At 38.9% G+C, this 15199-nt stretch overlaps 1 protein-coding gene across 8 annotated transcripts in view; it reads left to right on the top strand.

The window, feature by feature from the left end:
• RAF1 (Raf-1 proto-oncogene, serine/threonine kinase) overlaps nucleotides 1-15199 on the top strand; it is a 78163-nt gene that overhangs the window by 61234 nt on the left and 1730 nt on the right. For 6 of the 8 annotated variants that reach the window (XM_057404203.1, XM_057404201.1, XM_057404204.1 and 3 more), the window contains 10 exons: nucleotides 105-164; nucleotides 1895-1922; nucleotides 2014-2141; nucleotides 3418-3535; nucleotides 7253-7337; nucleotides 8261-8437; nucleotides 9427-9473; nucleotides 10961-11079; nucleotides 12779-12910; nucleotides 14472-14606. In XM_057404203.1, coding sequence (XP_057260186.1) covers nucleotides 105-164; nucleotides 1895-1922; nucleotides 2014-2141; nucleotides 3418-3535; nucleotides 7253-7337; nucleotides 8261-8437; nucleotides 9427-9473; nucleotides 10961-11079; nucleotides 12779-12910; nucleotides 14472-14606 — 1029 coding nt within the window. The remainder of the gene's footprint in view (nucleotides 1-104; nucleotides 165-1894; nucleotides 1923-2013; nucleotides 2142-3417; nucleotides 3536-7252; nucleotides 7338-8260; nucleotides 8438-9426; nucleotides 9474-10960; nucleotides 11080-12778; nucleotides 12911-14471; nucleotides 14607-15199) is intronic. The other 2 variants (XM_057404206.1, XM_057404208.1) reach the window with 1 other exon arrangement.

The raw sequence follows: 15199 nt of genomic DNA on the forward strand, positions 1-15199 counted from the left end.
ATTACTCTTTCTTTTATTTATCCTAACATTTAATTCTTCCATTTTTAAATTTTCTTTTATACTTCCTCTGTTCTTTTCTCTCATCTCTTACCATGTTGGCCTAGAATAACAGCCTGAATGCTTCTCCCAGTTCCTGGTGCAGACGGTTTTGTTTGAGGGGAAGAGTAGGTATTTTCTTGGTGCCTTTTGTTTTCTTGTGATTAACAGGATTGCTGTAACTTGTAAGCCGTGGCAGTGTCCACATTCAGTGTTTTATCTGGCCTTGATTTGGTGCACATGTTTATAGCATGTTTATACTTAAATTGAGGATACTAATAGGAAGATGCAAATTGATGGAAGTGCTTCACTTTTAGTTTAGCTGTATGAATCCACACTGCGATGAGATTTGGTGTGAGTTTGAATAGGCTTGAATTAAAGATGCATTCGGTCACACAGTTTTTAAAGCCAGGCCCTTAAGCAGATCTATTGTGTAGGGTTTTTTCTCTCTCAAAACTTTTGTTGAATATAAATGTACAAAGGCCTTAGATGAAGAGCATGATTTATTTTATTCATATCCAAGTAAAGCTGCCAGACTACAGCACTGTGTATGGTATGATTTGTGTTGTAAGAACAGCTCTAAAGAATGCTGGGGTTTGTTCATTTGCTGTCGGACTCATAAGCAAAAAAGAAAATATTCACATCAGGGTTGAAGTTCAAAATTACTTTTTCCTTAAATAAGGATTACTTATGCATCAGTTTGAGAACAATTTATTTAGTTGTCCTTTGCCAGCTCCCTTGAAAGCAGTTCCATTCCCAGGCTGGTGTACAAAACCCATCACCTGGTATTGATTCAGGGCCTTAAAGAGTTTTATTGTCTTCAAAATGGACAAAAGTAGAGTTAGAGGTACTGGGTGTAGAGTCAAGCTTGGGAGAATGCGACTAGCAAGCTAAACTGATGTATTTCATAAATGAGTCTTTACTAAGGGAAACCTGCGTTTATTTGAAAACTGTATGGTGGAATGTAGGCTTGTTCTGTCCTCCTATGACATCTTACATTTGTTATTCTACTAATGAGTGTGAAAGTTTGACTTGACGTCTCTTAACTTTGACAGTGTTTAACATTTCTGTAGTGCATGTTCTTGCTTTGTACTTAATACAGTACCTGGATATTTTACCTTTCCTGTATGTACTTTGGGATAATACATAGCAGGTGAGAAAAGTTGTAAAGTCTTGTTTGTCAGAGCTTAGTTATCTTGTGCATGGCTGTAGAATTGTGTTGTAAAGTGCCTGTGGCATGAGGTGAGAGTTGTCGCACTGTGCCAGCTAGTGAACTGTGTAAGAACGTGCTTTTCAAATACCATCACACATTAATCTATGGGGAAATGTCTTGAAAATAAGATGCTTTTTATATTAGGGCACCAAATGTAGCCTTTTTTGGGTGGACATAGTATGGCAGAGATACTGAAACATGTATATTGACTTGGAATATTGGAGGAGCTTTTAAAAGTTTTCCTCCTTGTAATGCCAGAGCTTTTTGAGAACCCCCAGAGGTGTAGGACCATCTCAGGAGCTATGCTCAGGCCTGAAATACACGCATGTGCAAAAATCCCATGGTGGGAATGCAGACAGGGTTTGCAGTGGTTTTTCTTGTTCTGTGTCTTTTTCTTTTCCTTTTTCTTTTTCTTTCGTTTTTTTTTGGCAGTAACACCTCTGAATATGCTGTGAATATTTTAAGTGTTTTGGAAGAATTCACAAATTGCATGGGTTTTAGTATAGAAACCAAGCTGTCATCTTGTGAAGGATGTTGGTCAACTTGACCAAAACTGTCAGGAACAATTTCAGCACTATTCCTGTGTCTTCTTTTGTATGCTGTCATTATGTTTATTAACTTTATTACCTACTTTCTCTGTTCTAGGATGCAATTCGAAGCCATAGTGAATCAGGTATGTTTTCAAAACCAAAAATAATTTAGAATATTATTTTGTGTTTATTTTCTAGGTCATAAATTGTTTTTCTTCTGTTTTAATATTTCAGCCTCACCCTCTGCTCTGTCTGGAAGTCCTAACAATATGAGCCCAACTGGCTGGTCTCAGCCTAAAACCCCAGTCCCAGCCCAAAGAGAGCGAGCCCCTGGATCTAATACACAAGAAAAGAACAAAATTGTAAGTATGGCAATGTCTGATTTATTAATTTTTAGTTATGTAAAGTGGGCTGGGAGTAGTGGTGTGTTGGGATACATTCCTGTAATTAAAAGGCAATACAAGCTGATGGCTATCATAAAATGGTTTGGGTTGGAAAAGGACCTTAAGATCATCCATTTCCAGTCCCCTGCAAGTGGGCAGGGATGCCTCACAGTAGAGCATATCACCCAAGGCTCTGTCCAGCCTGGCCTTGAACACTGCCACGGAGGGAGCATTTACCACTGCTTTGGGCAACCTGTGCCAGGGCCTCACCACCCTCACAGTAAAGAACTTCTTCATTATATCCAACCTGAACTGCCTCTGTTTAAGTTTGAGCCATGCACTGTGTGTATGTAATAGCAGTGTAATAGTAACCAGCTTGGGAAGGCTAGCACTATTACATTGTAAATACACAGAACCAATTGTCAATCACTTTATCTCAGACAGCATTGTGAAGTTATTTTTCAGCACACATTTGAGGATTACCTTTCCAAATCTTTAGGATCTCTATCTTTTCTGAAGTTCTTTTTTAATATGTTTAAAGTTAGCCTTATTTATCACTATTTGAACTGCGTTGCCATAGCTTCCATAGAAAGTGGCTATTGATAGCGCTGTCATTTTCATAGGGATTTCAGTCACAGTGTCTCAGGCATTTAACAACATACAAATTTTCCCTCAAAGGCTTGATTTGAACTTTGGGTGGGAAAAATTACAACAATAATGAATTAATATCTCAAAATTTCTTTGAGGCTTATAATATTAGAAATGAAAATAAAGTTGTTTAGTGGGACTAATCACTGCGGCATTGGAGAATTCTGCTCTCATCTTTTTGGTTTATTCCTTTTAAATATGTAAAGGAGTTCCTGAATTTTAGTACTGTTGTTTTGAAAAAGTCAATATTTCAGATGTCTTTCAGTAGTTGATTATGAAATATTTGTTCCTCTTAAGATCTAAGGTAGGAGTTTCCAGTGCAGAACTTAGCGATAGCTTCCTAAGCAGGTCAAGCCATCCAAGAAAATGTTGGTGTGGAGCAGTGTGGTTTTGGCTTTGGTTTTTTGTTCGGTTGTTTGGTTTGGTTTTGGAGTTTGTTTATTTGTAAACAAACTCACTACCCCTCACAAATTGAGATGGGAAAAACAAAGTCCAAACTGCAGCACATCTTAAACATGTATGAAGGGAGTTCTTTCATTCTTGGTGTGTATATAGAATATATTTGATTGAATACTAAAAGTAAAACCCATGTCAATTTTTGTTCCAGAGGCCTCGTGGACAGAGAGATTCCAGTTATTACTGGGAAATAGAAGCAAGTGAAGTCATGCTTTCTACCAGAATAGGGTCAGGTTCTTTTGGAACAGTTTACAAAGGCAAATGGCATGGTAAGTTCTTGACAAGTGTTACAGTTTCCTCAAAATGTTGATAAGGTAAAAGGTAAATCTAGAAACAGGTAAAATTGTTTTAATGGTGCTGTGTGCTTACCTGCCACCAAAGGCACTAGGTGAGAAATACTCATTGACTAATACAAGCAGTGGGGAAATGAAGGCAAACAACAGACATCAAACTCTAAAATCTCACAACTGCCATCTACATGTGCACTGTGCTGGAGCCAACATTGTTTTCTTTATCACCACGTTCTCCAACAGCTTGTCCTCTGTGGAGATTTTTCTTTCCATTGTCAGGATTGAATTGGCAAAATTACCTGGGAAATTTCACAGCCTGATGTGAAATTATATTTACCTGCTTTTCAATACCTCTGTGGTTTAGTTAGCATAATATATTCAAGGTGGCAGGGAAAGGAAATGAGCATAAATTGCTTTTGCTGTGGAGTCTTTCTAAGGAGAAAATGGTTGATGTGAGAGTTTATGATATAAAGTTAGCTGGAATACTTTGAAAAGAGGCACACTGGGAACTACAGAACCAGTTTCTAAATTCAGGGCTTGTGATGTAAAAAGGGCCCTCCAGGCCCTAATTTAAATAGCTTTATTGTCATAAAATAAGCTGGAAATTTACCTTCCACCCTCTATTTTTAAAGAATAAATACTTGCATGTCTTGATGCTGACAATATCTTGGCTTTAATAGAAGAACTATCCTTATGCTACAAGTAATATTCATGAAAAGTTAAACTGATTTTCATTATACAAGTGAAATGGAACACAAAACAAGAGGAAAAATAGGTTAAATAAGAGTTTACTCAGGACGCAAGGTAAGAAATGAGAATTTCTCATTAATATTTATTGTAACAAAACGTTTGCAACTCTTCATATATCAAGAGCTTTGGTGTGTTAAACAGGAAATGTATGGGGCTACATAGGTAGGAAGAGCTCTCAGTTGTGTGCACAGGATGGCTGTCTCTTAAGTCAGTATCGATAATGTTTGATATTTATTGTAGCTTTTTATATTCTCCTGGTTTCTCAGGGAAGTCAAAATGAAATTACTTTTTTTTTTACTCATTTTTGATGTGTTCTTAAGAAACTTACAGGGTTCTATTTCTTACAAGTCTTTTCCGTTTAGAATTGAAGAAACAGGGTGCTCACTGTGCTTATTAGTGAAACCGCAGAGTTTTTTTGTAGTAACCTAATAGTACAAATGCAGCAATAAAAATGGTGAACCTAAATAAAATTAACTGAGGTGGGCAGATTACTGCAAACTTCAGTAGAAGAGCCAGGTGAAGTTAGAGGTGTTGGGTTTCCTGAAACACCCAGCTACAAAGGGCTGTTTGCAGTGAACCTGTGGGAGGTTGTGTACAACTGGATGCAAACCGTGTTAGGTTTCCCATAAGCTTTCCTGGTTTAGTCTTCCACACTAAAACTGAAGTGTCAAGGGCAGTCTTGCTCTGAGGAGTGCGTGTCTCAGTATGGAATAACTTCCATATTTTTCCAGCTTGTTCTGATGGTTAAGTACTAATTCTCATATTTGCACCACTTCTGTTACAGACCCCATTTGGATCCTGTAGTGTCCTGTAGCATGCTTCTAAATTTAAAAGGCGGAAAGAGAACCAAGGCAGTTTAAATGGGTTGGAAGACTACCTATCATAAACACTCACATTTCCCCTTTGACCCTGGTAATCAGCTCTAGGGTTTTGGTGGTTGGGGGAGGGGGGGTGTGGTGAAAGCTGATTTATCTTCAGATCGCTGCTGAACAAAGCAAGTGCTATTGTGTATTTGTTTCTGTAGAGGAAACTGCTTGGGAAATTCCATCAAGCTTAAAGAAAGTGTGGCACCTCATTCAGTGAGCCCACTCTAAGGCTAAAAACATCTCTTCATCTGTGGAGCAAGGATCATAATGGAGAATAAACTGGAAAATCCTCTGAAAACATTTGGCCTGTAGTCAGTGGGTGCTGAATCCTTGCCTTGTCTGGGCATATATCTTAGCAGGTGTCTACTTCAGGTGTTGGTAGACCATCTGTTGGTCTTGCATTGTACATCAGTAGGAGTCACAGTAGAAACTGGCTGCTTCAAAGCCTCTGATGTTGGTGCTCTACCAGTTATATTCTCTAAGCAGAGAGACCTGTAAGGTATCAAACATTATGCATACCACAGATATGAGATGGTTCTCTTTATGAGACTGAAATAGGAAGTATATCACATTTACTGAAGTGAAAGGAAGAAGATAGAAATGTACAATAACATGTTCAGTAGTTGTGCATCCTTTGTGACTTCAAGTTATACAGCAAATTAAGCAGCTGGTAACTACAGTGGAAGATACTTCAGTATTTAGTGGTTAAGTATTCCTAATGTTTTCAGTTGATCATTATGTTCTAGAGACATGCTAATGTTTTTCACATGTATCTTTGAGAAGAGGCCATATTAAGAAGAAGAAAACTGGTGATTGTGGTGAAGTCTGTCACTCTAGTGGTTTTTTTAAATGTAGGCGATGATTCAGTGATGCTAAGAGGCAGCACCCTTTAAACTGTGGGATAAGTCTAGATTGGAGTATAGAACCTTTCAAATCTTTTTACTGCATGCGGACTAAGACTGAAGTTTTGGTTTGTCTGAGCTGCTTACATCTTCCTGTGACAGTGTTAAGTTTATCTTGAATTCTAAAATGCTGTCCATCCACAGTTAAATGTGATGCTTGCTTCTTTCCCAGAGGAATTAGTGGGTTTTGCTGGTGGTGCTTTTACTTTTGTTAGTTGCCTCCACTCTTGCACCCTTTTTGAATCTCTTCACTTCTACTGTTTTCTGGATGTACACTGTAAAGGTTTTTACAACTTCATTCTCTAGAAACAGTCTCCAAACAGATAGCACTGGATCATCATCTATTCCCTTTGTGTTACCATTTAACAGACACTGAAATTTAAAGCAAGCACTGACAACGAAAGCAATTCAAATGTAGTTTTAAAGTAAAACTTTCTAATCTATCAGCTTAAAGAACAGTAGAGAGGTTCTGCTTTCTGGGGTCCCCAGCTTTGCTGTTGAAATACTAAGATCAGTGATTTTTCTGCTATTCCTTGGTAGAAGATTTGCTCCTCCATTGATGGAATTTAGCAGTATTTAAATCTAGCAAGGTTAGGGTATGTACATTATATATATAGTTTATATATCTATATAAACTTTAATATACAGAATTATAGGACAGTTAGGGTTAGAACGGACCTTAAGATCATATAGTTCCAACTCCTCTGTCATAAGAATACAAAGGTGTACATATATGTACACTAAAGCTGAATAGAAAATGGAAAATGGTGAAACTGGATACTGTTTGGAAGCTAAAGCACTCTGATGTGACTGCGTTTGAAATGAGACGCTGAGAATGCAGCTACACTAGAATACCTGCCCTTTCAACAGCCATTTCAGATGTTGGTAGCTTTATATCCTGCAGAAAGCATTTGTGTGATGCTAGCCACAGTTAGAAACTAGAAGGGAAGCAGGTGAACAATTAGTGACTTTTTCCATTAGACTGAAGTTCAAGTAAATGAATTGCTTGATATAGTGGAAGTTTATATGTCTGCAGGAAAACTCTTGACCTGTTACAAGTTACTGGAATTGTACTGTGCACAAATGGGGAGTGTTAAGACTACTGTATATTAATGTTACTTTGGGAGGGCAAAAAAAAGCTTCATTTTTAGTAACTTCTTCGGTAACTGTATTTTCAGGGGATGTAGCAGTGAAGATACTAAAGGTTGTGGATCCAACCCCAGAACAGTTCCAGGCTTTCAGAAATGAAGTGGCTGTGTTAAGGTGAGTTGCTAGTTTCACTGCTAAATTCTGTTATTCCAAGGTACTCACTTGGCTATTACCCCTCCTTTAAGCCATCTTGCCCAATATTCTATATTTGAGAGACACAAAAAGCAGATCTGCAGAGAAGAGTAAACGAGACAGTTTAGTGATACTTGCTGTGAGACAGCAGTCTTAATTCAGAGTATTTCAGTAGTTCTTCACTATTCCTGAAGGTTGTATTTTCGGATGAATAATAACACCCATAATCGTTCAGGTCCTATTTGGAATGCAGGAAAAGATGAGGATGAATAAATCCTCCCAGAATTCTCATCACTGGACAGAATACTTGAACTTTGTACCTTTCACAAGTGCAGCATAACTACTTCCTTTGATGTATACTCTGATCTGCAGAACTTTTTTCTGCTTGCAAATACTGCTTTTGTGGTATCCAGTTAACTAGCCGTAATATTAATCCTGAAACGGGACCCCTTAGAGTACGTAAGAACTATCTGTTAATTCCTTCACAGTTTATAGTGACCCTTCACTTTCCTGTCGGGATTCAGTCTTTTATCTAAATCTGTCGCTTTTTCACAGCTTTCAGGGTAATTTCTAGCATTCCAGTAACTTTCCTAATACCACTTGCAAGCATGAATGTCGGTTACTAATTTCTAAACCGTTGAATTTTCATGACAACTTCTTGAAGGTTGATTTTAAAAACTTCCTTGCAACTAAAAGGAATTTTAGTATCCTAACTAGAAAGCAGAAAATCAGCATATTTTTGTATCTCTTAAACTCAAACTTTACACACGCATTCACCCGGCAAAAATGTTGCTGGAAACTCATGTTTGGACTCAAAACTGAAACATGTTCCTTGAGCCAGGAATTTTTAAAAGCATTTGAAACCTCTTTTCGTAAAGGTCTTTGTCTTTGCTACTTTCTTTTAGGAAGACTCGGCATGTTAATATTTTGCTGTTCATGGGCTACATGACTAAAGATAATCTGGCCATTGTAACACAGTGGTGTGAAGGAAGCAGCCTGTATAAACACCTGCATGTTCAAGAGACCAAGTTCCAAATGTTCCAGCTCATTGATATTGCTCGGCAGACAGCACAGGGAATGGAGTGAGTAGGATCAACAGCACTGCTGGCTATTTTTGTTCTTGGAATGGTGTTTCCCTTCTTACTCCCAAAATCTAGTATGTAGAGTTACTCTGCTAAGATAGTAATGGGTCAGAGTGGTACACCCAGTAGAGAGCTTGTGCAGCGTTAGTTTCAGCACTGTTGTATGCATTCTTACTTTGATTTAGTATCCCCCCCCCCCCCCCCCCTTGGATTTGCCTTAGCTGATGTTAGACCACTGGTCACTTAACAGTTAGCTTTTCTGTATTTTATCTTCTTTCATAGGTTGAGGTCTTACTGCCAGGCAACTAGATGAGATCCTATTCTAAACATAGAATTAACCTTTTTTCCCCTCTTTGTATTACTTCCTATAACATCACAGTGTTTGGCAAATACTAATTTATACTCGTGGTACTTCTCTGAGATGAGGGGGTGGCTGTTCCTGTTCTACAGCTACAGACACAAGCACACAGATGCATTTTGGAAGCCTTCCCCATACTCTTGGAATGTGTTGCAGTGTTCAGAGGCAGAGAAGATGCTGACAGTAGCTGACGCTGTCACTGCTCATCCATTTTGCAGCTCAGGACCCATGTTTTCAGTCAGACACCTGGCAAACAAGGGACATATATTGTGACTGCAGATTAAAGCAGTTTGTAAAAAGTAAACCTGAGATAGCATCCAAATTTCATACACATGAGGACAGCACCGAGTTCTAGGGCAATGCACAGCTACATAACAGTGATGCCACCCTTCTTGCTTTCTGAGGTTTATTTACTACATTGCTTCTGCTTTCTGTAATGCATAAAGCAGTAGTCATCAGCTAGTACTTGCTAACTTTATCTTTTCCCAAAGTAGACACTTCCTTTAACTAAATCAAGAGTGTGTGAAATGTTTGAGTGTGTAATAAATTGTCATTATGTCTGTCAATAAACTGAAAGACAAAGTTTATGGGAACAGCCTTCATAATGGTACTTCTGGTTTTTCTTTCACAGCTATTTACATGCAAAGAATATCATCCACAGAGACATGAAGTCCAATAGTATCCTTTTCTACCTTAGCTGTATTTCTTTTAACGTGGGTGATTGTTGTTAATATGGGGCTTTTGGGGGGGGAGGTGGGGGGTGTGTGAAATAGCTGTTTCAGATGTATGTAACTACTAATGAGTAATTCAGTGGCTTTAACCTGCCAGAGGAGAGATTGAGATGAACTCTTAGGCAGAAGCTCTTCCCTGTGAGGGTGCTGAGGCTCTGGCACAGGGTGCCCAGAGAAGCTGTGGCTGCCCCATCCCTGGCAGTGTTCAAGGCCAGGCTGGACACAGGGGCTTGGAGCAGCTGCTCTAGTGGAAGGGGTCCCTGCCCATGGCAGGGAATTGGAACTGTGCAAGCTTTAAGGTCCCTTCCAACAGAAATCAGTCTGGGATTTTATGAATTCCTGTTGATGAGTATGAAGTTACGTGCGTAAAGCACCTTCACATATCTGACAGAAATGAAGCCTAAACTCTTTACTTTAAACTCAAGAAAAGGCAAACTGTTACCACTGTATTTCTTGCAAATACATACTTTCAGTAATGCATATGGAGTAAAAATGTTGTAAACTGATGTCCTTTGCCTTGCAAAATGCCAGCTTTGGAAATTGCCAAGAACGTCCCTGGAGCTAACAGCATAAAATACAACTTCCTTTCATAAAATGCAAACAGAATGTTTTGCAAATGTTAGCATAAAAGAATATGCCAAGTGATTCCATAATGTAAGGAGATTCCCATTTTCACTTCATTTAGAAAAATAATCACTTTGGGATATGGGAGGTCAGGAGTTTGTGATTCCTGATAATGAAGACCATTTTTGTGTAGTATATTAACTCTTTTCCTGATGTGGGAGTATGAAGGAGGAGTCAGTCATGTTTATATGCCAAATCCTCTTTTTGAATATAAAACATTCTTAAATGAAGTTGTAAAGTGGAATCTCCTTGGAATAACCCCAACAAAGAAAGTGCTGCCTGTCAGTCTTCCAATCTATTCAGTGCATAGATTGCAGATAGTACAGATGGGGGTATTTCCAGTTGAAATAGTTAAATCATGGCTAAATCTCAGGAGATCAGCCAGAGAGCTTTGTATAAAGAGATTTTGGATTTGATTCCACTTGGTTTTATTTAGTTTCTTTTTTGAGCTGTGATGACTTCTTTGTTGTTCCTCTATGTGTCTCTTGACACCAGTTATTTAAGTACCTGCAGTCATTGGTGTTAACTAACACAGTAGGTTTCTCTCCTAGCTCACCGTAATGATAGTAGAACAAACTGTGCTGAAACGTCTTGTTTAGTCTTAAATGTTAATTCTGTAATATGGATGCCAGAAAATGGCTTTTTTTCTGTTTAAAATGCAACTTGTAGCAGCTTGAAATAAATAAGCAGCAGTTGTTGTGGGGAGTTGGCTTGCATTTGTAAAACCTGAGCAGGTACTTCAGAATCATGTCAGGAAATTCCAAGGTGTTTGCTCAGGTCTCCCACAGGATTTCTTTAACAAGTGTTTAGATATATTTCTTCATGAAGGTCTCACAGTGAAAATAGGAGACTTTGGCCTGGCAACTGTAAAATCCAGGTGGAGTGGATCTCAACAGGTGGAGCAGCCCACTGGGTCAATCTTGTGGATGGTGAGCGAAACATTTCACTCATGTTAAATAGTTGCTTTCCTTCTGGTAAGGTGTGTTTTGGCAACTGAACCCTTATTTTAAACCTATAAATCTAAATGAATCAACATATGCTGGTACTGCTGTGTAGGCTTTTATTCTAGTTGTCGGGCAAGTTCAAATTGAAGAATGAAGTGTTGGGGTGCTTAATTGTCCGAAGTAGACATCATTCGCCTAAGGGTTCTCCTTCATTTTAAGTATTCAGGGGAGCCTTTTTCCTGCCATAATCCTGCCTTTCCCCAAATGGGCTTGTCTCACAGGAGAGCAGGCTTTCATCTGTGTAATGGTGGCTTTGTGGGATCCTTTCTCTGCCTTCTTCATTGTGGCCTCTTCTTGCCCTCCTCCCTGCGTGGGACTTGGCAACACACTTGCTGATCATGCATTTATCAGCTTTGGCTGGGGATTGGGGAAGTGCTACTTCAAGTATGGGAATGAGCACGGTCATCTTTGGTGGTGACATTTCATATATATCAAGCTGCTGCTGTTAGGCCCAGGACTGTCCCTCAGCCTGAATCAAACAGTTGAGTAGGTTTTAGTGCAGCTCAGAACCGCAGCAGGTAAATGTCCATTTAGGTACAGAATTCTCAAGTTCTAGTGGAAAGCCTATGGAGTTTCTTCTGGAAGTGGTACTGCGAAGCCCTTGTCTGAGAGGACATTCCCAACTATTGCCCCTACCATAGAATCATAGAGTGATTAGGGTTGGAGGAAGCTTTAAAGCATGTTTAACTTCGTGGAACAGTGCCTGTGACCAGGTTAAAAAGCATCATTAAAATTATGCAAGAATGTCTTAGGATTTAAAACTAACTTCCCTGTAGGTATGCCTATATACAGGAAACAGATCTTCTGGAAAAAAACTCTGCAGTGTTGCTCTTTACAGGTTTGGGGGTTTATTTTAATCATTTATAGACCATTCGTCTTTGCTGAGTCATCATTAAGTAGCAGGAGAGGTTGATTCTGTTTCCTCAGTATAATCTCTTACTGGGTTGAGTTGTGGAACTGTTGAATTTTAACTAGTACTTTGCTCAGCAGTGCTGAAGGACTTCACAGGGAAAAAAGTCTTAGTCCCCAGGAAAGGTGTTTGGATGGTTTAGATCTTGTTTTATTCAGTCATTCAACGTTGTTTATTTGAAGTTCTTTAGCCTTACCGTTTTGCTTTGTTTTGCAAGGATGCATTTCTTTCCTGATCCTCAGTATGTGCTATTTTATATTTTGCTTTCATATTCATGTAAATGTTTCAGGATCAATTTTACAATGGAATGAATCTGTATTAGAATTTTGTATTTTTCCTCTTTAATATTGATACCTGTTTGAGAGCTGATGGTGAGAGACTCGGATTCCTTTGTATCTAAGATGTAGCAAAAGTCAATAAATACTGCACATTGGAATAATAATAGTTTTTCTAATGGTAAAATGCTCACTGAATTAAAGCATTGCTTTGTTTACTCTCAAGTGCACTGATCTTTTTTTAAAGAAGATATAGAGTAGCAGTGCTTGAACTTCTCCAGAGCCTTAGGTAAAACATCAGAGGTTCTGAGCTATCCCCGGTTCGTTCACTCATTTTTGGTTGAGCTCACTCTCTGCTTTCCAAATATTTTTCCCCTTTGCTTATCCTTTCCATTCCTAAGTTCTCTTAATACTGACTTCTGATTTCCTCCTCCAACAGGCACCAGAAGTGATACGGATGCAGGACAGTAACCCGTTTAGTTTTCAGTCAGATGTCTACTCCTATGGAATAGTATTATATGAACTAATGACAGGAGAGTTGCCATACTCCCACATAAACAACCGAGACCAGGTGAGAAAGCCTCTTTGGATGCTGTGTTTTATTTCTGGAAGGGTACATTTTGTTGTCCTCAAGAAATGTAAGATAAAGGCAAATACAAAACAAGAACTGAAGTGGCGTTGACAACATGATTTGTTTCAGCAATAAATATGTGTGGGAGAGTGTTTAAATATTGACAGTGACAGCTACGAAAGGAAAAAAGATTTTTTTTATAACATTTTAAGCGGCCTGTTGAATTTATTCACAGTTAAAGCTTTTGCTACATCAATAAAGATGTGAAGTTTCCCTTTTGATGTTAAATATGCTGTTATTTTATCAAGACTGGGTTCTGTGCTTTTTACTAAGCGAAGAATCAATACTGGCTGTTGTCATCCCTGTTAGTACTGAATGATTTAGTCATTGCTAAGTTCTGTTCTTACGAATCAGCTAACCAAAAATTACAAAGAAACCCATGAAGGACAGAGACCTCATCTGTTCTCTTTACACAAATGCTTTTTCTGGCTCAGCAAGTGTAGAGCTTACTCGTTCTGCAGGGCATGAACTTCAGACAACTGGATCTTTTCGATCTGTTTTGCTTATCCTCAGTTGTGGTTTGTGAAGAGGTCGGTTCTGTTAAGGAAGTTTTTTCTTAGTTTTAAGATTGGGATATCGGAATGTGTTTTAATTCAGAATATTAAAACTATGTGCAAGCTTAAGTAATCACGACTGCTGCAAAAGATGAGACTCTTGACCCTCGGGGAAGTTTTCTGTGGAGGAGTGCGATGTTTCCTGGAGAGCAATGCTGAGACCTTGTTTTAGCAACATTCTGTTGGCTTTTTTTTTTTCCTGAGACAACAGCAGTTGAAAAAGACCCAATAGCACAGTTAGTTCTGTTTACCTCTCCCCACTGAAACCCTCAGCAGTCAAAGTCCCCCCAACAACCAAACCTACCACCATTTTACCAGGTAATAGTCTTCTCAATACTATACAGCCAACTCTTAAGGTTACTGGAAGTCTGATCAAAATCCTAAACAATGACCATATTAACTTGAACTAGAACAGAAAATGTAATTTCCAACACTAATAAAATCTTTTATTGTCTTGAAACCAGACAACCCCCTTTTTTTGCTACATTAGTTAGTGATCTCTTCTCGCTTGATAGCTGTACACCTCCTTTTGCAACCTGTAGTATAGAGATACCTGAACATACAGCTCTACTGAGGGATTATGCTGTTGTGCCAAATTGGCTGACTGCTCCTGACTACTGAGGCTGAGGGTTGCTTCTCACTGTAGCCTTCAGTTGAAGGACACCGCTATGTTATGTCCATGTCATGTAACATCCCCTGTTCCGTTCTGAATGCAATAGCTCCTTCCCTTGTTGAGCATTACAGAGCAGTGCTGCTCTGATTTAATCATGTCCTCCATTACACAAACCCAGGACCATTGTTTCAGTTAACTAACTGGGACAAGTTGACAAGGCTCTGCTGGTGTGTGTGCCTTTGGGACTTGTGTTTAATCCTTTGGGACATTAACGCTATCCAGTGAAACAACTCCTACAGCTTTGGTTTTCTGCCACTTGCTGCTTCTCTTTCAGATTATTTTCATGGTTGGCCGAGGGTATGCTTCTCCAGACCTCAGTAAATTGTACAAGAACTGCCCCAAAGCAATGAAGAGGCTTGTAGCAGATTGTTTGAAGAAAGTTAGGGAAGAACGACCTCTGTTTCCACAAGTAAGTGATTTCCTGCATCTGAGTTTCAGAGTATTTTGTGAACAGCCATTAGCACACAAAGCATTCTAGAGGTTTTGGTTTATATGAAGTGTACCTGCTTCCTATTTTAGTCTTTATTCATATGTGTATTTCTCATAGCCCAGCTCCCTTAAGCAGTTTGTAATTCTAACTGGACATAAGGGTCACCAAAACAATACTACGCATGCAGACTGACACAGTCTTAGGCTTACACTGGAGCAGTTTGCTTTCAACAGCTGACCTGTTTTAGAGATAAGCAGACAAAAACAAAAGCCCTAACATAATCTCTGCTGAACCCAGGACATTATCTTATTTTAGTGTAGGTTTGAGGGAAACGAGACCGTTCCCTCTTCCTTCCCCACGGAAGAAGCAGACAAAATCCACTGAGGGATGTAAATTCATGTAGCAATTTTAGGTGGTTTTACCAAACATACTTTACCTTTCCGTGTTGCTATGAAGATGATGAAGGTACCTTTAAGTAGCTGGAATTAAATATCAGCAGATTTTGAAGAAATAACTTGCTGTTACAATCAAGTACAGCTTTTGTTTAAAGTGTTCTTTATAATGTTGTTTTC

This window comes from Pezoporus wallicus, unplaced genomic scaffold (assembly GCF_028554395.1).
Source record: "Pezoporus wallicus isolate ANWC-B61680 ecotype Strahan unplaced genomic scaffold, APGP_CSIRO_Pwel_v1 contig_5935, whole genome shotgun sequence".
NCBI classification, from domain to species: domain Eukaryota; kingdom Metazoa; phylum Chordata; class Aves; order Psittaciformes; family Psittacidae; genus Pezoporus; species Pezoporus wallicus.